The sequence below is a fragment of the Rhineura floridana genome, chromosome 3, assembly GCF_030035675.1.
Source record: "Rhineura floridana isolate rRhiFlo1 chromosome 3, rRhiFlo1.hap2, whole genome shotgun sequence".
NCBI classification, from domain to species: Eukaryota; Metazoa; Chordata; class Lepidosauria; order Squamata; family Rhineuridae; genus Rhineura; species Rhineura floridana.
This window is the reverse complement of record NC_084482.1, coordinates 148491254-148517237: the sequence shown is the minus strand read 5'-3', so window position 1 is coordinate 148517237 and position 25984 is coordinate 148491254. Positions and strand designations below refer to the sequence as shown.

The 25984-nt window shown below is 39.4% G+C and overlaps 2 protein-coding genes across 8 annotated transcripts in view; both read left to right on the top strand.

Moving 5' to 3' along the window:
- ARHGEF3 (Rho guanine nucleotide exchange factor 3) overlaps nt 1-25984 on the top strand; it is a 281832-nt gene that overhangs the window by 52464 nt on the left and 203384 nt on the right. For all 5 annotated transcript variants that reach the window (XM_061618281.1, XM_061618283.1, XM_061618280.1 and 2 more), the window contains one exon: nt 6121-6190. In XM_061618281.1, coding sequence (XP_061474265.1) covers nt 6121-6190 — 70 coding nt within the window. The remainder of the gene's footprint in view (nt 1-6120; nt 6191-25984) is intronic.
- Nucleotides 1-25984, top strand: part of LOC133380625 (serine/threonine-protein kinase pim-1-like) — a 148936-nt gene that overhangs the window by 52475 nt on the left and 70477 nt on the right. Inside the window, exon 1 of one of the 3 annotated variants that reach the window (XM_061618289.1) lies at nt 6179-6190. The exons of the other annotated variants lie outside the window; for them this stretch is intronic. The gene's annotated coding sequence lies outside the window, so the exon portion shown is untranslated. Of the gene's footprint in view, nt 1-6178; nt 6191-25984 lie in introns of those variants that run through there. 3 annotated transcript variants of the gene reach the window in all.

Below are 25984 nucleotides of genomic sequence, written 5' to 3'. Positions count from 1 at the left end.
GAGCTAAAGGTAGGCAAGTGTTCCTAGCTTGCCCTTTATGCAGGCCTTTATGCAGCCCTGCATAACAGCCCATTATGCAACCTCCAAGCCAGTGACCTTCATTCTTGTTGTTATGTGCCTTCGATTATGACTTATGGCAACCCTATGAATCAGTGACCTCCAACAGCATCTGTCATGAACCACCCTGTTCAGATCTTGTAAGTTCAGGTCTGTGGCTTCCTTTATGGAATCAATCCATCTCTTGTTTGGCCTTCCTCTTTTTCTACTCCCTTCTGTTTTTCCCAGCATTATTGTCTTTTCTAGTGAATCATGTCTTCTCATTATGTGTCCAAAGTATGATAACCTCAGTTTCAGTATGATATAGTATGGTATCGTGACCGTGTTTCTATCTCATTTTGCTTTTGCTCTCCTTTTCTCTTTAACCATTTTAAGAGTTTCTTCAGTCATCCATTGAGGTCTTTCTCTCTTTTTAACGAGAGGAATGGTCTTTTTGCATTCTTCCCTGATAATGTCTCTGACTTCACTCCATAGTTCTTCTGGTTCTCTGTCAACTAAGTTTAAAGTCTCAAACCTGTTCCTTATTTTTTCTTTATATTCTTCTGGGATGTTATTTAAATTGTATTTTGGCATTATGATTGCTTTGTTCTTCTTCTTTAGCTTCACTCTGATTTTCAGTACGATCAGTTTACAATCTGTACCGCAGTTTGCTCCTGGTCTTGTTCTTGCAGAAAGTGTGGAACTTCATCTTCTGCTACCAATTATATAATCAATTTGATTCCTATATTGACCATCTGGTGATGTCCACATATACAATCAGTTGCTCAAAAAATGTGTTCGCAAGAAACAAATTATTGGCTTCACAGAATTCAATAAGTCTTTCTCCTGCTTCATTTCTATCTCCTAAGCCCCATTTTCACACAATTTCTAGTTCTTCTCTGTTCCCTACTTTTGCATTCTAGTCCTCCATGATTATCAGCACATCTTGTTTTGGTGTGTGCTCAATTTCTTCCTGTACTTCTGCATAAAATCTCTCCAATTCCTCTTCTTCTGCATTTGGCATTAGAGCATATGCAGCTACCCTGATAGATACTTGTGAGTATGTGCAGTTTCATATTTTAAACTCATTTAAATAATAGCATAATTACTACAGAAAAAAAGGTCTTGGTTTCTGCTGTCCCTCTGATGCTAAGCCCATTTACTTGGACTAAGAACCATTTTGTTATACAAAAAAATGCATTTTTAAATCAAAATAATCAAATAAGAATCTGTGACCATGTATGCGCCTGGCTGGTTGACTCTAACTATAAACTGTTTTCAAAAATAAGAAAGAAAGCAAGGATTTTGTGGCAAACAGCATCAGTCGTGGTGCGCTTTTGCATACCTGTGCTAGACAAAGTGCTGACCCAAGGCCTATTTGTTGCTGCCTCTGTCATTTGTGGGTCATTTCCACCCCCCTGCACTTTGGGGCCCTATACTTAGGCTCCGAGGTCCAGCCCTAGCCTCAGAATAAGAATAATTCTGGGGAAGCTTAATATTTTTGTTTACATGCCTCCTATTATGTATTGTTTGTTTTATAATTTATACTATTACACTGTATTTTTTGTATTGTATTTTGCTATATTTATTGTATGTACGTCGCCTAGAGTGGCCACCGGCCAGATAGGCGACACATAAATTAAATTTATTATTATTATTATTAAAAATGAGATGAAACTTTATTGCTCAGAGCCATAGGCTACCACAATTAAACACATGTAAAAGGAAAATACAAAATACATATTAAAATACAATATATATTTCAACAAAACACAGTTCAACAACATACAGTAAAAGAACAATATATTTCAAATAAAATTTTCTCTCTCGAGCGAAAGATACCCTGACCTACCCCATGTCTTAGTGTATACATACTACAGAGTTATAATAGCGCTGGGGCACATCCCACTCACCCCACAAGGTGTTTTTGGTATCTAACTCTTACTTTTCCTGCAGCTAGAGCAAATTTTGCTACCTGAGTAGTTATAAATGTATCATTGCCTGCTAGCAGAACACCTGTCTGTTCCAGGGGAGGTCTATTTGACAAGGAGCAAAGGATGTAGGAAAGAAATTTTAAACTTGGGGACAGCTTAGTAAATAATGTATGACGTCCTCAACTTCACCAGATAGACAGATACAAACTCTTTGTTAGGTTGGAATGTTAGAAAACCTCCCATCCAGAAAAGCAGAGGGCATAGTCTGAAGTCCTAAAGTGTGAATGATTTTCTCAGGGGTGCCACTGTTAGAAATGTGAAGAATTGCTCCATGCCAAATGTTGTTTTATATAGTGGGTACCAAATAGAATATGACATTTGGGTAACTGAATAGAGGTCCCACCATTTAGAATAAAGATGGATTCTTTCTTTGAACAGCTGTTTAACTCTAGCAGAAGAGAAGGTAGGTAAAACTTCTGTGTTCATCCCATAAGCAGACAGAGTAGATTTAACAGAAGTTACCCAGCAGCTTTGGGTTGGAGTTTGCAGTTGTTCTAGAAAGCATTTCTTTTGGCAGGCACAAATCATTCATACAAGTCAACTTCAGCCAATACAAGGAAAGTGAAGCATGAGCACAGGATTCTATAGAATATAGCCCTGTTTCTGCCCTCAAATGGCAGGTGTACTTTGAGGGACAGCTAACAGGGATCTCATGAAGGAATTCTGCACTACCTCAAGAGTAGAGACATTTGTATACCCCCAAAGCTCTGCGCCATACAGCATTTGTGGGACTATCTTTTTCTGAAACACCTCAACTGCAGGTGCAACCAAGCTCCCCCCTTGGAACTTAGAGAAACGCATCAAAGATTGTATAAAATGGGAAGATTTCAACTTAACTGTATCCAGATGTGACTTCCATGAAAGTTGGGCATTAAACCCGAATCCCAAGTATCTGAAATTACATTGTTTTCAATGGGTTTATCATCCAACTTCCAAACATGAGGTTTTTTCTTCTTCCTAAAAACCACCACTTTTGTTTTGGTATGATTGATAAATAGATGCTCCTTTGAACAAAACATACTCAGACTTCTTAATAACCTTCGCATCCCAATTAATGTAGTGGAAATCATAGCTATGTCATCGGCATACAAGAGAACAGAGAGCTTGGCATCTAAAACTGAAACTGGAAAATATTCTGAACTACTCAAATTACGAACAATGCCACTGATATAAAAATTAAAAAGGAAGGGAGCCAAGAGGCATCCCTGGTGTACTCCTCTGCTGGTTGGTATATTTTCTGATAGTAATCCATTTGCCCCAAGCCTTACCTTCAGAGAAGTATCAGAGTGCAGCATTTGTATTAAATACAATAACCTTCTGTCAATATTAGTGGCAGATAACTTTTGCCACAACCGGCCTCTGTTGATGAGATCAAAGGCAGAAGTAAAATCCACAAAGGCAACAAAAAGCTCTTTTCTGTCATTTTGGGAGAATTTCTGAATCAGGTGATGGGGAATAAAGCACCTATCTATTGTGGACTTTCCCTTTATAAACCCTGCCTGCTCTTCGGCAATGACTGAGTTCTCAGTAGCCCAAGATTCCAATTTGCATAGCAAGTATTTAGAATATAATTTAGCAACAACACTGAGAAGGCTAATCGGTCTAAAAATTTTTGGATCCACTTTAGAACCTCTTTTATGAATGGGCACAACTATACTTGCTCCCCAGCCCTAAGGCGTTTTCCCATGATGGTTTATATAGGTGATATATAGGTGAACATTTTAGCAAAAATGGCACCACCAGGCAGGATTTTATCTAAACAATTCTGCAAGAAGCATATCCTCTCCTGAAGCTTTTTTTTGCAGGCAGAGAGTTAATCAATATATATATATTGTCTGGGGTTACAGGGTCCCATTCAGGGCAGGAGGAGAGCAGTAAAGAGTCTATATTATGGGGAATATCTAAAGTTAGTCTGGTGATAGACTGACTAAAAAGGGAAGAAAAATGTATGTACCATTGTGATGAAGTAATGTGATTATCAATGGAGCCATTACCCCCTTTTGTCACCAAGGTCCCAAATCTAGCTGAGTTCTTTTCCAAGGTTGCCAAACCTAGCTCCATCTATAACTGGCGTATGTTCATATCCTTTTTAGAATGCAGCAAATTTTTATACCCTCTATGGAGATGTATGTAGCAGTTGAAATTTTCTAAAGAGTCCACTTCCTTAATTTCCTTATAGCTCTTGATAGGATATGTTTGTGAGCAGCACACTGCTCATCAAACCAACCTTGATTTGGCTGTCTAACTGAGTGGGAGCTAACCGCAAGAGGCCTTCTTTCTTTCACTATTTTATTAATTTTTTTCAAGAGATCTGAGGAGGACAAAAGTTGATCCCTTAAAATTAATATCCATGGGGTCATTAAATTCCTTCTTGAACCTTCCCATTCTAGCGGGCCCTTTTGTGACCTTGAACTGTCAAGTCCTCTGGAAGGACTGGCACTCTGGAAGGGATAAATCTGAATGGAATGGAAAAAAGAGATTGAACTGGCATATGATCACTCTCAGGCCTTGCAAGAACTTTAAAGGTCTCAAAGTAAGAAACAAGTGGTTGAGAAAGGATAATAAAATCTATAATGCTCTTACCCCTTGGTCCAATATACATATGTAACTCTGGTCTTCTATCTGTCCCATTACATATATATAGATGGAACTTGAAGACAAGAGCAAAAAGATTGGCCAGCTGTGTTGATAGCTAGGTCTTTTGAGTTCCTAATAAGAAAAGGAGTCAGATCTTCCAGTGTCAGCCCCACTTTCTCCCTTATTTTAAAATTACTCAATTCTATCCTGGCATTCATGTCACCTGGCAGTAAAATTAAAGGATGGAGATTTGATATAAAGAGGAAAGAACCTGATCTAGATCGGTCCAAACTAAAATTCCCTCATACTTTGAATTCTGAGGAGGACAATACACATTTATCAGGAAAACTTTTAAACCTGAAGGCCAGACAATTTGGATAGTTAAGATATTACTACTGGAACCCAGATCAATCTGTGTGATATTCGGATTATAATCATATGCTATGAGGGATTAGTGTAATGTATCCTAAGAATTATTGCATCAGTAACAATCTTTGCAGTTCTGTGATGAAGGGACCAGTGCAAAGCTGCAGCTGCAATTAATATTGCTTTTTCATAGCTGTAATATGCTGTAAGATATTTGCTGAAGGGTTTCTGATCTTCTCCAGAGGTACCACTGGCCTTGCTTACCTGTGTACTATTATCTAAAATAAATGTTGAAAGCTCTGGATGGCCAGCAATTCAGTAAATACAGAATGATTACCTTTCTTGTTGCTTCTCAGAAGAGCATAGGAAGAATCCTGTTGGATCAGGCCAAAGGCCCATGTGATCCAGCATTCTGTTCTCACAGTCTTAGGCCAACCAGATGCCTAAGGGAAGCAGGACCTGAGTAAAATAGTGCTCTCCCCACTTGCGATTCACAGAAACTGGTATTCACATACTGCCTCTGATAGTGGAGATAGAACATAGACATTGTGGCTAGCAACCATCAATAGCCTTATTTTCCATCCATATTAAACCAGTTTACTGTAATGAAAAGGAAGTATCTCAAACACAGAGTTAGTTAAAACAAGATGAAAGGAACCATAAAGAGTTCAAGTGAGAGAAGACTGGTTCAACTGTAATGCTAAACCATTGTCCAATGTTTTGAGAATCAGCTTCAGAAACCCTTGGTTCATATGGTCTGCCCTCTTCCTCCAGTATAACTGTGAGAACAAGTTTGGGCACTTCTGTTTCTGTTTTAGATTACCCCCAGTTTATGGTGTTGTCTAAATCTGGATTGAAACAACGAATCATAGTTAAGATTAACCTCAGTTTGTCCAGGTTTGATGACACAGGAAGCTGTTGTTAATTTAAAATGAAAATAGATGCTTCTGATATCTTTCTTGCAGCTTTGCTGGGGGAGGGGAGCTGCGACTCATCCTAGTAGTGCTAAACCATGATTTAGTGTTATGTTGCAAAAGGTACCTGGGAGAGAGCACTAATGTGTGTTTCTCCTGCTTGTGCTGATAAGGGAACTCTTGACACCTAACAATTCAAGAAACAAAAACTTTCTCCTTTTTTCATCTTGCAGGCCTAAACAACAGCAGCAGCAGAACAACTTTTCCTTATTTCCTTCTACCAAAGGCTGGAATTTCAGAGGGGTAAGGGATTTTGTTTCAGATGACTGATTTGTGTTTGTATTTCTCTTTTTTACACTTTTATTTCCACCTACCTAAGTGTAATTTACAATGCAAACTAAGATGAGGTTATTAATATTCTGCAAACTCAGACCCAGCAAACTAAATGGAAGGCTGTGGATTGCCACATGGTATTGTTGTGCACCTCCCCAATCTCTGAGCGGTGAGATTTCCGGGGTCTCTGCGCTCCTCCAGGGTTTGGTTTCCTTTGGGAAGAAGGTCAGCAGAGACTGTGGTGTCTTTATGAAATATGGTTTATTTATTTACACACATTCCAACCTGAGCTCAAGGATGGAGGGGTTCAATGCATCGGCAGTCCAATATCCAGCTTTTTCATCTGGGTTGCAGGAGGCACCCCAAAGGCCATGGTGCAGAGAGCCAGTCTCTCTCTTGCCTGCCTTCCAGTTCCCAGCAATTCTCTAGACACACTAAAACTACAAGCACAACTTCTGCTAGCTGCCAGGAGTGGGGGGGAGGCTCTCCTGCAGAGTTTAAATGACAAAAGGGGTCTTCCTGGCCCATTCTCCGTTGCTGGGCAACTGATAAAGCCCATTATCTTACCTGGCCACTCTATTTGATTAACAAAGGAGATTCATCTGGCTAGCAGAGCCAGCCCCCAGGGCATAGGATTCCAAATCAGAGGCTGGAAAGGGGACCCACAGGAATCATCCATTCCAGCCCCCATGCTCATAACACTATGGTTGGCTGCAAGGTGGAATTGTACGTTTCTAATCTCAGCAAATGAGATGGGGAAATGGATGTGGGAAGGGGAGGAGGGAACTATTGCACTTGAGGCTTGTTGCTCAAGGTTTGGCATTATGTCTGAATGGTGCAATAAAACTTGTCAAAATAGCAAAATATTTGGGAGCAGGCCTGTAGCCAGCCTAAAAGTTCTCGGGGGGGGGACCAAAACAGTAGGGGGCAGGAAAAACAGTCATATCTTTAATTGTTTAATTTTATAAAAAATATGGGGGAGGAAAGAAAATTTTTAGGAGACGCTCCCTGGCTCCTCCGCCCCTCCTCACCCTGGCTACGGCCCTGTTTGGGAGTTGTCTTTTTTATTTTACTACATCTGTGCTTCCCTATGGACAACTTAAACATAAAACTCTTCAGCTATAGGATCACTCCTGTGGGTGATCCCTATACTTGAATAGGTGTAGTAGTTTAATATATATGTATTGTTGCATGGATGGGTTGCTTCCTTAGCACTGTATGTACTGCACATGTCCAGTTATAGCTAAATATGGGCTGACACAAGAAGTTTATGTTGGAATTGCGGCTTGCCTGTCAGGGCAGTGCCACTGCGTATAACAGGAATGTATAGAGTGAATAGAGACAGAACGCTAGAAGTGGTGAAGATGAATCTTTTACTGATTCAATAGCTTAGGTCAGATACAGATACACGAGCTCTCTCCTTCACATACATCAAATGCACCCCCTACACCCTGAGCTGTTTCTATGGCATTATATAGCCTTGGCAGCTTTCCTGCCCAGCCACCTGCAGCCTTCGGTCTGCTCTCTGTCCTTGAGCCCCAGAGTGTGCTTACTTTAACCCTATCCATGCTCTGTTTGGAACACTGCATGTCTCAGCATTCTAACAGTTTATTCATCTATTTCCACAAGTTGTCTAGGTAGGCATGAACCTGTGATATATGGATAAGTTTCCTAATGTACTGAGGTGCAGCATGAAGACAAAGTGCCCAGCAGATGGGGTTCCCTCTGAAATACCTCATACCTTTCTTTAACTTAAACGGATAGAATTTTAAAAAAATAATCTTAAGACTTTAGCAGTTGATTCATTTTGGTATTTTAAAAAATCCTGGAGCTACTTCATCATTATCACTATAGCATGAAGTATGAGAAGAGTCAGTGTTTATCAGTTATTTAATCTGTTAGAAAAAGAGACATTTGAAGATTATTCTACTTTTGAACACCTGTTTTACCTTTACTCCCTAGGCTAACATAGATTGACTTGAAGAGCTGCTACTGTTTGTAGATTTGGAGTAAATATTTGCAATCTGTCTGGCCTTTTATATTCCAGTGTTAGTGTCAGTGCTGACAATTTGGATGATCTAGTAACTTTAATTTCTTCAGCCTGGTGTTTTTCCACTTCCCCAGATTAGTCTAGCAATCTCTAGAGTTAAGCTATATCCAGCAAGGGTCCGTTCTGTCTCCTATTCTATTTAACATTTATATAAAACTGTTGGGATCTGTCATCCAGAGATTTGGAGCACGCTGTCATCAGTATGCTGATGACACACAGTTCTTGTTTCTCCATTCCATCTGAATCAGGAGAGGCTATGAAGGTGTTGGACAGATGTCTGGAAGCAATGATAGGGGCCAAAAAACTGAGGCTGAATAAAACAGAAGTACTGTGGATGGGTGGTTCCCATGTCTGGGAATTAGGTGCACAGTCTGTTCTGGGAGAGGTTCATAGTATCATAGAATAGAGTTGGAAGGGGCTTATGAGGCCATCAAGTCTAACCTCCCTGCTCAATGCAGGAATCCAAATTAAAGCATACCCAACATGTAGCTTCAGCTGCCTCTTGAATACCTCCAGTGCTGGATAATACACCTCCCTAGGTAAAATAGGGTTGTAGGGTTGCATTCCCCCTGAGGGAAAAGGAGTACTCCTGGATTCCAGCTTGTCATTAGAGTCCCAACTGGCTTCTATACCTAGGAGTGCTTATGCCAGCTGAGGCTGATTCACTAGCTATGGCTGTTCCTGAACCGGAATAGCCTCCTTCAGTTGTCTATACTCTGGTGTCTTCCCATCTGGAGTACTGTAATGTCCTGTATGTGGGGCTGTCCTTGAAGATGGTCTGGAGACTGTAGTTAGCGCAGAATGTAGCTGCTAGGCTGGTAAGTGAGACAGCCTGATGGGCCCATGTGCTGCTGGCCCTGAAAGCATTGCACTGGTTGCCAGTGAGCTACCAGGATCAATTCAAGGTGTTAGAACTAGCATATAATGCCCTAAATGGCTTGGGACCCAAGTATCTATAAGAGCACCTTCCCCAGTATCAACCATCTCAGACCCTACGATTGGCAGGCAAGGCCTTGTTGGTGGTGCTGCCACCGAATGTTGCCTGGTTGATGCAGACCTGCAACAGGGCCTTTTCAGTGGTGGCTTCCCATCTGTGCAGCACTCTTCCCAGTGAGGTGCATCTGTCTCCATCACTGTTAACTTTCAGGAAAAAGCTGATAAAATTGATAGCTGAAGAGGACTGTTCCTGACAACCTAAAAATCACTATTGAAAGAATGTTTTTCAGTTGTGTTTTAGAATATTTTAAACTGTTTTACTATATTTTAACTGTTTTAGAATCTTTTTAATTGTGAAATGTTTTTAACCATTTTAGTGTGCTTTTTCTTCTTTTTCTTAAATTGTTTTATGTTTGCCACCCTGGGCTCCTTCAGGAGGAAGAGTGATATAAATTCAATAAATAAATAACTGCTTAATAGTTTAGTAGATTGTGTGAATGCTGTGGACAAATTTTTCTTGATTTCAGTAAAGCCTGCCCTGGCCCAACCCGTTGGAATCAGACTCATACCTGCCGGTAAATCTTTCTCCAGTATGTTTAATGAAAAACTCCAGTTTAGTGTGCTTTGTGGATCAGCTTACAGGTCACACAAGATTCTGCATCTCTACATGGCATAACTAGGCATAACTACTCAGACATTGTTGCAGCAATTAGACACATCACTTTACAACCCTTAAGTAGGTTTGAGTGGACTCTTTCTACTTGCTTGAGGAATGTGTCACAGAACAGGAGTGTGCACGCAAGGTGGGAAACTGGGGGTCAGCTGAGCCTGCCATTTCAGTTGTCTGTGTGTCTGGGGTGATGGGAGTGTGGTAACATGTCAGTGAGATCCTCCTCCTCTGGAGGAGGTGGTGTGCATGGTGGCAGCACCCTGGGAGAAGGGGGGTAGAGGGGAGGAGAAGGGACTGGCTCCTGATCAGCCAGCATTCTGTCTGTTGTAACTAGAACTAAGGGAGAGGAGCTGTCACTGTCAAAAGTACTGAAGCCTACTGCCTCAGCACTTCCTGGTTGCAAGTTGCTAGGACCCTCCCCTGACTTCTAATCTGTATCTTCATCCTCTGCTTCTTCATCACTCCAGGTCTGCTCTGTGGGGCTCATGACAAAGCCAATGACAAAGTTCCCAAAGTTATTTTGGTTACCCAATTGGTTAAATGTGGGCTATATAAAAATACTGTTGTAAGATTGGTTGGGTTGGTTTGGATGTTGTTTTTGAGTCCCCTCCAAGCCTATAATTCTGTATCTGTAGGGGGGAAGTTTGCAGTAGAAAGGACTGCTGAACTGGTCAAACCAGTTTTGTTGTTAAGCTAATAAGTCTTGCTAAGTCTCAAGTGCCACCACTAATACGTCTAAAGATTTGGCCAAGAGCAGATGTGTTGACATAGAAATGAGGGTAGCCCTCTCCCTTCACTTGGTTGTGGCAGAAAGTAGGTTTTGTTTTATAGTCTAGTGTGAAGCTGGGGAGCTGAAAAGACACAGCCATGGCTTTGGGGCGCCTCCCTGGAAGCCTAATGGGGAAGCAAGACCTTTTGGAGTGTTAATGCTGTGAACCACTTCTGTCTTATGTTCAGGTTGCATATATGTGTAAATAAAACCATATACTGTATCCTAAGGACACCACAGTCTCTGCTGACCTTCATTCCATGGAAACCAAGCCTCGAGTAAGCTCTGGAACCCCTGGAAGCCTCTCACTGCTCAGAGATTGGGGTGAGCACAATTCCATCAGGTGGATTCAAATAGTACAGTAGTACTACAGTACCACTTCCGGGAAGGGTGACTTCGCTTGTGCCTGCTTTTGGGACGGGCTCCCGCCTCAAAAGAAGCTTATTCAGATATAAATCAGTCAGAACATTTTTTTTTTGACTGATGAAATTTCTCCCGGGCAGGGAGAAACGTAGAGATCAACCTCAAAAGCCTGTTTTTGTTGGGAGGACTGGATTTCATTAATTTATGAGATAAGGTCCAGCCAACAATGCCGGACGGACTTTCTAACAAGCTCTATCTGTTTAAGCGATACGTTTATCTTTTCTTTAAAGAGAGAACGGACTAACAGGCAAGCACCCTTCTTTCTATTATTTTTTTTACTTGGTTTAAATTGTTGCAGCAAAAGGAGATTTGTCAGATTGATCGGCTTTGGACAACTTCTGGGTGAGCTATAACTCTTCTTTGTTATTCACGAAATTAACAGCTTATCTCTGTTTCTGTCGCAAAAAGCTGTCCTGGAAGTGCATTCTAAAGATATAAACAGAAGAGGGATTTCTATTCCTGATTTCTATTCCGAGGAATATTATATTGTCTGGGACTATTCTCTTTTTGGTCTATTTTATTTTGACGAATCTGCTTCTTCACGACGCCACTAACTGTTTTGATGCTGGGAACTAAATTTGTTTTGCATTTTTGAACATAGAGAGATAAGGCAGGCTGCTCTGTTTATACTGTGATGTCATCAAGCCTGGAATATTAACCCAATTGTTGCTGAAATAAGAAGTGGTTCTTCTTTATTTTTGTTTTGCTTTGTTTTTGTGGTTTTAAAAATGGCAATCAAGAAAGTGGCTGAGAATCTGGAAGTAACTATGTTTCAGAAAATAATGGATGAGATTGAGATAACGAAACAAACCCTGCGACAGGGTAGTAAGGAGTTGAAAATTGAACTGTGCAAAATGACGCAGGAGCTTAAAGAAATAGGGGATCCTGTGAGAGAGGAGAATGAGATCAGAGATGAGAAAAGAAAAAATAAAGGGAAGATACAAGCCCTGGAGATTGGAACAAATGTAGAATTGGAAAAAGATCTGGAGTTTATGGATTTTAGAAATAAAATCTACTGTTTGGAATTTAACGTTATCTCTGAAGAAATTAATGAAGATATTAGAGATAAAGTTATCAATGGCTTGGATAATCTTTTGGACTGGAATGACGTGATGGAGTTTGATATAGAGAAAATCTATGGAATTAACTGCAGCCATGTGACAATGGAAAAACTCTCAAGAGATGAGCCAGTGCATTTTGTAAAAAAGAAGAACAGAGATATGACTTTACAACAGTATTTCAGCAACTTATTCAGAATGGATGGCAAGAAAATATTTGGGATAGAGGAAATTCCCATCAGACTCTTATTATATGACTATGGCTACGACAGCAAGATTATTATGGAATACTGATAATGGAAGATTGGACACTGAAATTACTGGACTTAACAGGACTATTGAAGATGGAAGATGGAACTAATAGGGATAATGGAATAATGGCTATTTAAATTATTGAACCTAACAGATTTTGATGAGATGGATTAATCGAAATGTTTATTTGGACTATGGTTATGACAATAAGATTATTATAATTATTAACGAGATGGATTAATCGACATGTTTATTTGGAGAAAAATTGATAGATATATTTCTTAAAGAATTGAAACCTCTCTTTGACTTTTTGTGGAAAGAATAAAGTAATGTTTATGAGATTTGATGATTAATTAAGATAACTACTGGAGGAAAGTGATTTTATAATATGATTTAAGAGACAGGATTGATATATATTGTAGACCTATAACTGATTTGATCTGTGACAAATGGGAAGTCAATATTTTATTTTATTTTTTTTAATTATTTTTGTTTTGTTTTGTTTTTTGTCTTTGAATGTTTTATGATTTTGTTTTGTATGTTTTATGAAAATTTGAATAAAAATTATTGTAAAAAAAAAAAACAAATAGTAACTACAGTACCCAACTACAATAGATTCATATAGACTAGTAGTTCTAACTGCTTCCTCCCTAAAGCCATTCACTAGCTAATTGGCTATATCTTTAATTGTAAGAGCTGACAAACTTTAAATAAACTTTTTTAAAATTAAAAACAAAACATACAACTCTTTCATTGGCTTGTGTTTTTGCAGTTTGTCTGAAAATTGGATGTATTTTATTGCAGCTGGGTTTTCTTTTATATCCACTCCTCCTTTTTCATGTCCTTTTAATGTTTTGGGCTCCTTTTTCAGAAGCATTTATTTAAGTGCAGATATGGGCACCTTTGTTGGAAGCAGGAATAATTTTACCAGATTCTTGACACAAAACAATCTGTATGTGCTAAAGGCTAACCTTGGATTCATAGCAATTTTGCTGTTTGGTTGGCTTAAACAAATTTGTTTGAAATAGCATATTTCCTAAATGTGATTGAAGTTCCCACTTTAAAGTGCTATTTATAAAAATCCTGCATTTATTTTTGTGCAGATAGCTGGCTTCAGTTATTTTCATGTTGAGGAGCTTCATAAAAATACTTTGCTCAGCCTAAACAGCCACATATGTCTTCCACAGCAGCTGCTTCATGATTTGGAATATTAATGTTTGAGTACACCTTAATGCATCTATATATCCTCCCCCGCCCTCACCCGCATATAAACCATAACTTCAAGTCTGTTAATTTGGATCCTAATAGTATCAGGTGTGTCATGCATTCAGAGTGAAGTACAATTTGTAATGGAAGATTATATTCTGAGTGAATATGCTGTGATTGCATGTAGAGTATTATCTGAACTGTATTCTCTGTTTTGGTGAATAGGGAAATGGATGGTTGCTGTTCGCTGAGTTCAGTGAGAAAGAGATGGATTCTTTTGTTGGCATAACAGCAGGGAGAAAAGTCTGAGGGAGCTCCTCCCCCTGATGTGTCCTCTGTTACTGCTCCATTTTGGCCTCTCTGTGGGTGGAGTTGTACAGCGTTCAACTGGCATATTTCTTACGTTACTGTACTGACTTTTTTTTAGTAGGAGAGGTGCAGCTCACTGCATGCTGCTGAGGTGAGTTCTGCCAAATCCTAAAGTCCCACAGCTGGCATGTCTGGAGCATAAAATGTCAACCTAAATCACTTTTGTAGAGTGTTTTTAAGATTATCTGCAGTACATGAATGACAAAGCCCTTTGCCCTTATTAATACTGTCCTTCATGTTGGCTGCATGTATATTGTGGGAGGGTCCTAAATGTTTCTACTCGTTACTATTTTTGTTTATATGAACAGACCACTGGAACTATTGTTAACTACATCCAAAAGATTGATTTCTGCTGGAACAGAAGAGTTTATTTTGGCAAGAAGGAAGAGATGCTATCAGAAACTCATTGTATAGTGTTTGTTTAATAGATTGTCACAGCCAATTCCAGACAAAATTCAAAAAACACCAGTTAATCTGTGTGTATGTGCATATATGTATGAGAGCCAGTGTGGCGTAGTGGTTAAGGTGTTGGACTACGACCTGGGAGGCCAGGGTTCGAATCCCCACACAGCCACGAAGCTCACTGGGTGACCTTGGGCCAGTCACTGCCTCTCAGCCTCAGAGGAAGGCAATGGTAAACCCCCTCTGAATACCACTTACCATGAAAACCCTATTCATAGGGTCGCCCATAAGTCGGAATCGACTTGAAGGCAATCCATCCATGTGCATATATATACTATATACAATATATTGTTAATCTAAGTTTAATGCAGTGTTGTAGGTAATGAATGTTTAAAAGTTGATAGCTAAGCCAAAAATGAATTATTACACTGATGGCATTAAACTCAGCTTTCAAAAGATGCTTGCTGTTTCTTTTAGAGAAAGGGTCATGTTTTCTTGCAATATTTTTCATTTCCTGGATTTTTTTAAGCCTTCAAAAACTGAAACAGCTTAATTCTAGACACTGATTGATTGATTTTATACAATGACCTTGATGTGCATGGTGTTTCACAAAACAGAATTAAATAGCTAAACAATTTAAAATCTGCTGTTTGACCTTGATTAATCATGGGTGCATTTGAATTAAATGAAAATAATTTATCCATCTAACTGGCAGGTAAAGTTGCCAAATTTTTGTGAACCCTTTTGACATAATTCTGTCAGAAACTTTTTTTAATTAAAGAGCCCAAATATAGAACTTAAATAAATGTCACAGAAGCAATGCACAATTATCAGACTAACCCCACCATTTTAACTTTAATAGCTTTCTTTGCTCAAGCTATTTTTAATATCCAAACCATGGCTAGGAAATAGCAGGGCATGATGGAATAGTGGAACCACAGCTAAATCCACAATCCTGTTTCTCACACTAGTTGAACAAGAAGGTGGAGGTCATAGGCATATTGATGTGCCAGCTCCAGGATGGCACAGTGATTAGGTCTAGATTGCTGAAGGCAGTGGGTCCAGCTCAGAATCCAGTAGATCCCAGGCAAGCCCAGTTCCTTCTCTGCCCCTGAAATGCCCTGTTTGTGGGTTTTCCCTTGGCTACCACCTGCAGGGTTTCTAGTGTCTGTACTTTGACCTTTCTATACATTTAGCAGGCAGAACCAGGATCTGCAGGCCATTGGCAGAGACACACCACTGGCCAATCCAATCTTCTCCCAGCCTAACAGAAAGGGGGTTTGGATTGCAGTGTAAGGTGTATTTGGAAAATATTTTAGTGCTTGTTCCCAAACAGCCAAGGTTGAGTGAATCTGTGTAGGCTCTTTGTTTGTTTAGTATTGGATATGCATCCTTTTTGCATTAGATTCCATAATCATCCTGTGCTGATTCCTTGTCCTACTGCATTAGAGCCATCTCATTGGATGTAATATACAGAGGAGTAAGTCTAGTGTTCCTGTAGAGATTTCCTGCACCACACTATTAAGAGGATAAGGTGACCCATGCTGGATTAGACCAAAGACCCATCTAGTCCAGCAATCTTTTCCCTTAATGGCCAACCAGATGCCTGTGGGAAGCCCTCAAACAGAACAATAGTCCTGCTCAAATTTCCCAACAGCTGGTGTTCAGAGGTATACTGGTAAGGTACAATTAAACTTCTTTCCCTTTTAACCAAGGAGAAAGTAGTAGTTGAAAGCATTGACAAGTACATACATGCTGATTATAGTAGCTTGCAGAGGATGAACAAACATGTTTGCTCTTCAGGTATTCACCTTACAAATTTAAAACTTAAGTGCAGACTTTACAGAATTGTAAGCAAACATATATTGCTGGATTCCATAACCCATCATCCATGACTTTTTTCCATGCTGGCTTGAACTGAAAGAGAGTTGGAATTTGACAACATTTGGAGGGTCATCTGTTTTCCCATCCCTGGCCTAAACATTTTAAAACTAGTTTTGACTGAAATTTCTAATTGCATCTACATTTTTAAAGTTTAAGAGAATATGGTTTCTAGCTACCTTTCATATGAAGCAAGTTCTATAGCAGCCTTTCCCAACAAGTGTGCCTCCAGGTGTTGTTGGACCACAACTCCCATCAGCCTCCCATTGGCAATGCTGGCTGAGGCTGATGGGAGTTGTGGTCCAACAACATCTGGAGGCACACTGGTTGGGAAAGGCTGTTCTATAGCTAAATAAAGTTTTACTGATGAAAGGATTTTAATTGAATGCAAAACTATTTTTAAAACCTTTTCAGACAGAAGCAAGGCTAAAACATTGTGTACCAAAATGTAATTACCACTTAGATTTCAATTAGATTGTTCCATTGTATGGATCTGTAGTTTGATCCTCTCAGTTTGTCATTTTTCTTCAATTAGTTCTCCACATTTCTGCAGCAATGTGCAATTTAAAAAAAAACCTCATGAAAATTTTGCAGCATTATAGTGCAAATTTCTTTTAATAAACACATTTTTGAATGCAGTTTTGACTAACCTACACATTTTTGCAAGCAATTTATCCTAATATAATGCATTTTTGTATGTTATTTTAGCTAATATTTTCATTTTTATGCACATTTCTCCCTAATATATGCGTTTTTAAAAATATTGATTCGTTGGAGAACTGCATCACAACATTCAAATAAGTGTGAATTTTGAAGGACGGCTGTGTTTTAGTTCTCATATTGTTCTGGAAAATGCAAATTTGATAGATAGATTTGGCTTTGAAAGCCAAGTGAATCAAATTCTCCCCCGTCCTTGTTCCAGAGTCAGTTATCAATTAATCTCCCCCCACCCCTTTTTTGGTGTAGGATAGTAGTATTGTAAATTGTGAGCTGGAAGTCCTTCATTCAAATCTCCTATTAGCTATGCACTTACTAGGTACCGTGAGGCAAACCACTGTATTTCATCCTCTTTCACGATTTGAAATATGATGATAGTACAGACATATCTTACAGGGTTGTGGAAGAGATTACTAAGAAAATGTATGAATATATGAATGCTACACAAATGTATATTACTTTTATTTTCACTTCATTCAAAATGAAAAAACCCTGCATTTAGTGTAAGATATAGAATGTTTTCTATTACCGTATATTCCGGCGTATAAGATGACTGGGCGTATAAGACGACCCCCAACTTTTGAGAAGATTTTCCTGGGTTAAAAAGTCATCTTATACGCCGGAATAACAGCCCCCCAACCACAGCCACAACTCTTCAACCTGCTTGCCCCCATAGCAACCCGCCCCCAGCCGCAAGAAAGACCCTGATCCCCGTTTAAAAAGCCAGCGTCCCTCTCCCCTTTCTTCCCTGCATGGCCAGCGCCCCCTCGCCCCATAGCCCGCACCGACCTTTGCCCACCAAGAAGTGGATGTCGCTGAGCACCTCGTTCTTGAAGAGGAAGGCGAAGTGCTCCTGCACCGTCGGCTTCGTCACCTGCCAGTTGTAGGCCGGCTCCTGCGGCGCCAGCAGGCCGGAGGCGGCGGCGGGCGCCGAGGAGGAGGCCACAGGGGCAGCTGTTGGCAGCGGGTTCCCGCCTCTGCCGCCTCTCGCTGCTGCTGCTGCTGCCGCCCGGTGGTTATGCGTCAGTGGAGGCGCCGGCGCGGCCTGTGGCGGCGAGAGCAGCAAAAGCGGCCCGCCGTTGGCCGCCCGAGGAGGAGCAGCCGCCGCCGCCACGGAGGAGAAGGACGCGGGGAGGCTGCTGCTGCTCCCCACCCCGGCCGCCATTTTGCGGCGGAGGAGGCCGCGCAGGAGATGGCGGGGACGGAGGAGCAATGGGGATTCCCCTCAGGGGAGGGGACGCCGGGCCAGGCTGCAAGCAGGAGAAATACTATATTCCGGCGTATAAGACGACACCCGGCGTATAAGACGACCCCCAACTTTTGTGAAGATTTTCCTGGGTTAAAAAATCGTCTTATACGCCGGAATATACAGTATATCTGCATGGTCTTAATAGTTAGGGACATAGGAAGCTGCCTTATACTGAGAGACCATTGGTCCATCTAGCTCAGCACTGTCTACACCAACTAGCAGCCGCTCTCTGGGGTTTTCAGTCAGGAGTCTCTCACTTCCCTACCTGGAGATGCTGGGGATTGAACTTGGTACATTCTGCATACACAAGGCATTTGCTCTGCCAGAGAGCTACAGCCCTTCCCCAAAGTTAGGGATAAGCAAGGAGTTTTTCTAATGGTTGATATAATTACCTTTGTGATGGTTTTTAACTTATTGTTCTTAAGTGTAGCTATCACGAGTCTTTTGAAAATAAGGCAGATTTTTTTTTAAAAAAGCAATGTCTTTCTGGTATGCCCCTAAAGTATTCTGCTAATGTTCATTGGATGCTTTTAAAACGTTTGAGGTAGACTGCTCCGTCTCTCATCATAGGTGTGGCTTGTTAAAAGTAAAAATGTTCAGCATTGCTATAAACCTCTCACTTCCTTGCCATTCTGCAAACAAAAGATACTAACATTTACAAAGAGCATGTGATGTAAAAGATAAATTCATTTGTTACCAGCCTCTGAAATGAAGTGCCATGCTGTTACATTAGGTTTCCCATTGTTAATTATCGTCTGGGACAGGGTGTTGCTGTGTTGTCCTGTTGCCGGTTCTTTGTGAGCAACAGATGAACTTGACCTCTTTTCAATTCCACTCACTGAAATATGGGCAGTGTGTTTTATGCTTCCTCTCTGCAAACCTGGTTCTTTTTATGTATTGTTTTTGGGATGCTGGATGTTCAGATCATTCTGTGATTGAATGATATGTGCTATAAAACCTATCTGGTGCTCAGAGCAATTTGCGCTGAGTGGTTTTTTAAAAAGGCTTTGAAGATTTTTTTCCCCCTTAGGCAGCTAAGCACTACAGAGGAGTGTAATCCTGTAATTTTTCTATGGGTTCTGTATATTCTAATGTGCCACATTAAAGCTCCAGATCTTGCAAAGTGTATGCTGTTTCTGACACATCCACAATGCTTCTAAATTATTCTATCCAGGTATTTTACTTAGTTCATTTATATTTCACCCTTACTCCAAGGAGCTCCAATACATGGTTATTATATATATTAATTTATATACACATAATGAAAAAAAGGCTTCTAAGAGGTTTACAAAGTATAAAAACCAAGTTACGCCAACTATTAAAATATAAATATCCATAATTTAAATACACAATAAAACAGTACCATTAAAGTAATACAGCAATGAAAAACAGGAATCAAAGGAATGCCTGTGTAAACAGGTACATATTTAAAAGCCAGCCCTATAGAGACAGAGCCTTCTGTAATTCAGCAAAGAGCATGTTCTGCAACACCGGTGCTACTAGTGAAAAAGCCCACTTCCATATTATTTATTTATTATTTGATTTATATCCCGCCCTTCCTCCCAGCAGGAGCCCAGGGTGGCAAAGAAGAAATCTAAAAACTCTTTAAAACATCATAAAAACAGACCTTAAAATACATTAAAACAAAACAACGTTAAAAACATTTTTAAAAAAGGGTTAAAAACATTATTAAAAACACATATTAACAAGCAATTCTAACACAGACACAGACTGGGATAGCTCTCTACTTAAAAGGCTTATTGAAAGAGGAAAGTCTTCAATAGCCGCCGAAAAGATAACAGAGATGGCGCCTGCCTAATATTCAAGGGGAGGGAATTCCGCAGGGTAGGTGCCGCCACACTAAAGGTCCTTTTCCTATATTGTGCAGAACGAACCTCCTGATAAGATGATATCTTCAGGAGGCCCTCACCTACAGAGTGCAGTGATCGACTGGGTGTCTTTCAGGTATCCTGGTCCCGAGCTGTATAGGGCTTTGTACACCAAAACTAGAACCTTGAACTTGGCCCGGTAACAAATGGGCAGCCAATGCAATTCTTTCAGCAGTGGGGTGACATGTTGGCGATACCCTGCCCCAGTGAGCAGTCTTGCCACCGCATTTTGCACCAGCTACAGCTTGTGGACGAACCTCAAGGGCAGCCCCACATAGAGCGCATTACAGTAATCCAGCCTGGAGGTTACCAGTGCATGGACAACAGTGGTCAGGCTATCCCGGTCCAGAAAGCTGGTAAAAGCACTCCTAGCCATGGAGGTCACCTAGTGACAAAGAGGGATCCAGGAGCACCTACGGACCTGCTCTTTCAGAGGGAGTACGACCCCATCCAAAGCAGGCAACTGACCAACTATCCGAACTCGGGAACCACCAACCCAGAGTGCCTCTGTCTTGCTAGGATTCAGACTCAGTTTATTGGCCCTCATCCAGCCCACCACCGAGTCCAGGCAGCGATCCAGGGCTTGCACGGCCTCTCCTAATTCAGATGTTATGGAGAAATAGAGCTGGGTATCATCAGCATACTGCTGACACCTCGCCCCAAATCTCCTGATGACTGCTCCCAAGGATTTCATATAGCTGTTAAACAGCATGGGGGACAATATGGTACCCTGTGGCACCCCACAGCACAACTGCCAGGGGGGCGAAAAACAGTCACCCAATGCTATTCCCTGAGAACAACCCTGGAGATAGGATCAGAACCACTGTAAAACAGTGCCTCCAATACCCATCTGACCTAGTCGGCCCAGAAGGATACCATGGTCAATGGTGTCAAAAGCCGCTGAGAGATCAAGTAAGAATAACAGGGTCGCACTCCCCCTGTCCTCCTTCCGATAAAGGTCATCAATCAGGGCAACCAAGGCCGATTCAGTCCCATAAACAGGCCTGAACCCAGGCTGGGATGGGTCAAGATAATCTGTTTCATCCAAGAGTACTTGCAATTGCTGTGCCACAACCCTCTCAATCACCTTCCCTAAAAAGGGGGTATTTGCAACCGGTCGATAGTTTTCACAAACTAATGGGTCCAGGGTGGGCTTTTTCAGGAGTGGTCAAATCACCGCCTCTTTCAAGGCAGCTGGAACCACTCCATCCTGCAATGATGCGTTGACCACACTCTGGATCCACTCGGTCAAGTTGATAATCATTTGTCATGGCAAGCTTAACTGGGCTCTGTTTGTTGATCTTAATGCACTTAATGGGCAGTAAAAGAGAAGTAAGTTTTTCAGGCAATCTGGTTCAGAGTTATTTAGGGTTTTATATGTGAGAAACAAGACCTTAAAATTGGCTTGGCGGCGAATAGAACAGCACTGACAAGACTCTTAACTACACCAGAGGTGAACAACCTGCAGCCCAAGACTTTTACTTCATGCTGAGGGGAGGGCATTAAAGGGAGAGAAGGTGAAGGGAAGGGAAAATTGGTGGGGGAAGCCAAAAATTGTGGAGAAATTAATGGAGGAGAAAATGCCCTCTGCAAACATTCAGTTCCAACCTCTGGCAAGAGACATCTCTTCCTTTCCAGTCAGCCTGCTATATGAAGGTACATTATAGGAATGCAACTCTCGACAGAAAAAGGGTTACCCATTCTGCAGTACCACACACTGGTCCTCTGTGGCCACATCCACACATCATGGAAAACCATAATTTAACTTGGGACTTCCCGGAAGTGAGTGCTCAGCTGGTGATTGTCTCTGAGAGATCTCTGCCTCAGAGGAAGCTTTTTTCAGTTTAAAAGCCAGCCAAGAGGAAACTTTGACTGGCTTAAATGTTCTCCAAGGTATAGGTGAACCGATCAGATTTTCCACAGGACTTCGTTGAGCTGTCGGCTGCTGGAATTGATCAGGAATTCCCTGAGATAAGAAGGCATACCGATCGGCTGAAGACGGAGTCAGGACTTCCAACAAGCTGTACTGAAAAAAAGCGAAGCGTTTTTTTTTCTTCCTAAAAACGTTCTTAACCAGCGAGCCTACTTCTGTCTAAATCTTATCATTTGGCTTAAATTACTACAGTAAAAGGGATTTGTTTACGAATCAGCAACTGAGAAATCTGGGTGAGTCATACTTTTTCTCTTTTAAATATAATTAAGGAAGAAAGAAAATGTAAACAATTTATATTTTTTTTTTACGACAAAAAGCTGGCCTGAATTTGGAGTTTTAAAGATTAAAAACGGATGAGAGGTAATTATTATTTGATGGAAATATATTTTGGACTATTTTTCTCCTTGGATTATTTCTTTTTGGACGAATCTGCTGTTCGTATATGTTACTAATCGCTTGGTGTTGTGAACCAGAATTGTTTTGCATTCCTGGACGTAGATAAGAACTGTGCTGGCCGGACTATAATAACAGGCCTGGAATATTAACTCTTTTGTTGGTGGAGGAAAAAAAAAAGAAATAGACTGCCTCTAGGTTTTGGAACAGTGGTTAATATCAGAAATTAAAGGCTTCTTTTGAGAATGACAACTAAAAAAGCAGCTAAGGCTCAGGAGCGAAGAGGTTCAATTGATCCACAGGAAGGGGCTATACCCCCAGATATGTTTCAAAAAATAATGGAAGGGATTAGTGATATAAAACAGGAAATGAAAACTGAATTGATAGATATAAAAGACTATATTAAAACACAAGTGGATGAGATTAAAGGGACAATTGGGCAAATAAAGGAGGATGCAAAAAATACTAAAGAAAAGGTACAAATCTTGGAGAATAGAACAGATATATTAAATCTGGAATTAGAAAAAAATTTGGACTACATGGCTGTGATTGAATTGAGAAATAAAGAACATTGTTTGAGATTTTGTGCAATCCCTGAGGAAACAGGTGAAGACATCAGAGATAAAATTGTTAATGCTTTAGTAAAATTTCTGGATTTGAATGAAGATCGGATGAAATTTGAAATAGATAAAGTTTATGGAATTAATTCCAGATATGCAACAATGAAAAAAATTCCAAGAGATGTGCTTGTTCACTTTATAAAAAAGACGACCAGAGATATGGTATTACAACAACATTTCAACAATACCTTTAAAATTGACGGTAAAGAAATACTGGTGATGAAAGAAATTCCTATTAGACTTTTACGTAAGAGAAAAGAATATGCTTTCTTTACAGAAAAACTTAAGCAATGCAAAATTCAATTTAGATGGGATGTTCCAGAAGGAGTGATTTTTACATTCAGACAACAGAAATATTGATTGAATACTGTTCAAAAAGCAAGGGATTTCTGGAGAAAAGCTTCAAAAGACATGGAAGAAGATAAACTCAAAGATATGGATATAATTCCTGGGAAACAAAGTCAACAAGAACATGCAGAGGAGGGGAAGGAAGATGATGGATTAAAGGGAGCATCAGGCACATTTTAAAATACACGCTTAAAGATGGATTACAAATATCTAACTTGGAATATAAATGGAGCCAACACGGCGCAGAAGAGAAAGTGTTTCATTATTTGAAAAAATTAAAATTGGATATAATTTGTTTACAAGAAACTCATATTAAGAAGAAAGATTCCAAATATTTGATTTGTAAAAATTTGGGTGAAGAATTTATTTCGGCTGGATCAAAAAAAAAATGGAGTTGTTCTTTACATTAACCCACAATTGCTTCCTAAATTGATATTACTGGATGATAGTGGTAGATTTGTGGGGGTTGAAATTACTTTACAGGGCATAAAAAATTTGATAGTGGGTATTTATGCCCCCAATGAAGATAAAACAAGGTTTTACACAGGACTTATGGAAAAATTGTCAAGAGTTTTCATATGATCATTGGTGCGTCATGGGTGATTGGAATGGGGTAATCTCACCAAAAATTGATAGACTTTCTGAAAAAAATATTAAAGAGACACAGGGTAAATTACTGAAGATTTGCTTTGAACTGATGGAAAATTTAGAATTGGTAGATACCTGGAGATATATAAATGATAACGCAAAGGAATTTACTTATTTTTCAGAAAGACATAAAACATTCTCAAGGATTGATATGATTTGGATGTCTAAAAATCTAGTGAAAGATATTTTTAAAATGGATATATTACCAAAAACTTTTTCGGACCACAATCCTGTGATATTAACTTTAAAAAAAAAAAATCTTGGATTTAGATGGAGACTAAATGAATCTTTATTACAGAATGACAAAGTAGTACAAGAATGTAAGAAGAAATTAAAAGAGTTTTTTGAATATAATTTACATAAAGGAACAAATGAAAATATTGTTTGGGATACAAGTAAGGCATTTATGAGGGGATATTTTATTAAATGTAACTCTGAATTAAAAAAAAAGAAACAACAGAACATGCAATTAATTTTGGAAGAAATAAAACAAAAAGAGGAAGAATTGAAAAAGAATCCAACTAAAGTTTCTATTGTAAATCAAATTAAAATGTTACAGAATCAAGTATCAATGCTGACAGTTAGAGAAATTGAAAGGAAACTAAATTTTGCTAAACAAAGGACTTTTGAATTTGCAAATAAACCGGGGAAATGGTTAGCATATAAATTAAGAAAAGAACGTCAAAAAAATCTTATTTTAAAGATACAAGAAGGAGATGAGATGCTGACAGATAATGTAAAAATCAAAAAGATTTTTCATCAATATTATTCAACATTGTACAAGTGTCAGGAAATCCCATCTGAAAAAATAGAAGAGTATATATCTAAACAGAATTTGCCTAAAATTACAGACTTTCAGAGACAAGCTATTAATGGCCCTATCACGTCAAGAGAGATATCTGAAGCTATAAACAAAATTAAATCAGGAAAGGTGCCAGGACCAGATGGGTTATCTGCAATGTACTATAAATGTTTGGAGGAAGAACTCTTGCTACCTTTACAGTATACAATGAATTCTATTTTGCAAGAGGGAAAGATACCGGATAGTTGGAAAAATGCTAACATAACATTAATACCTAAAGAGGAGCAAGATTTAACTAAAACAAAAAATTATCGGCCGATATCTCTATTGAATAATGACTATAAAATTTTTACAATGATCTTGGCAGAAAGAATGAAAATAATACTGCAACAATTTATCCAGGAAGATCAATCGGGGTTTTTACCTAAAAGACAATTACGTGACAACGTCAGGAATGTCTTGAATGTGTTGGAATATTTAGAACAACGAAATGATAAACAAGCAGCTTTGATTTTCTTAGATGCTAAGAAAGCATTTGATAATTTGAATTGGAAATTTATGTTTCAGGTTTTGGAGCAAATGGATTTTGGAGACAATTTTATAAAATGGATTAGATCGATTTATACATCTCAGAAGGCTCAGATAATTGTTAATGGAGATTTAACGGATTCATGTGAAATACAAAAGGGTACAAGACAGGGATGTCCATTATCTCCCCTTCTATTTATTCTGGTCTTAGAAGTGCTGCTTAGAGATATAAGGCAAGATAAAAGGATTTCGGGATTAAAGATAAAAAAGAAGAATATAAACTGAGAGCATTTGCTGATGATTTGATAATTGTATTAGAAAAGCCTTTGGAAGGAATTAATGTATTGATGGACAAATTAAAAGAATTTGGACCGTTAGCAGGATTTAAGATCAACAATCAAAAAACAAAGATGTTGGTGAAAAATTTAACTTTAAGGGAACAGAAAGAGTTAATGGACAAGACAGATCTTACAATAGAGAAAAAGTTGAAATATTTAGGTATCATTATGACAAATAAAAATTCAAAGTTGTTTCATAATAATTATGAAAAATTATGGACAGAGATTAAGAAAGATCTGCTAAGATGGGATAAACTACAATTGTCATTAATGGGTAGAATAT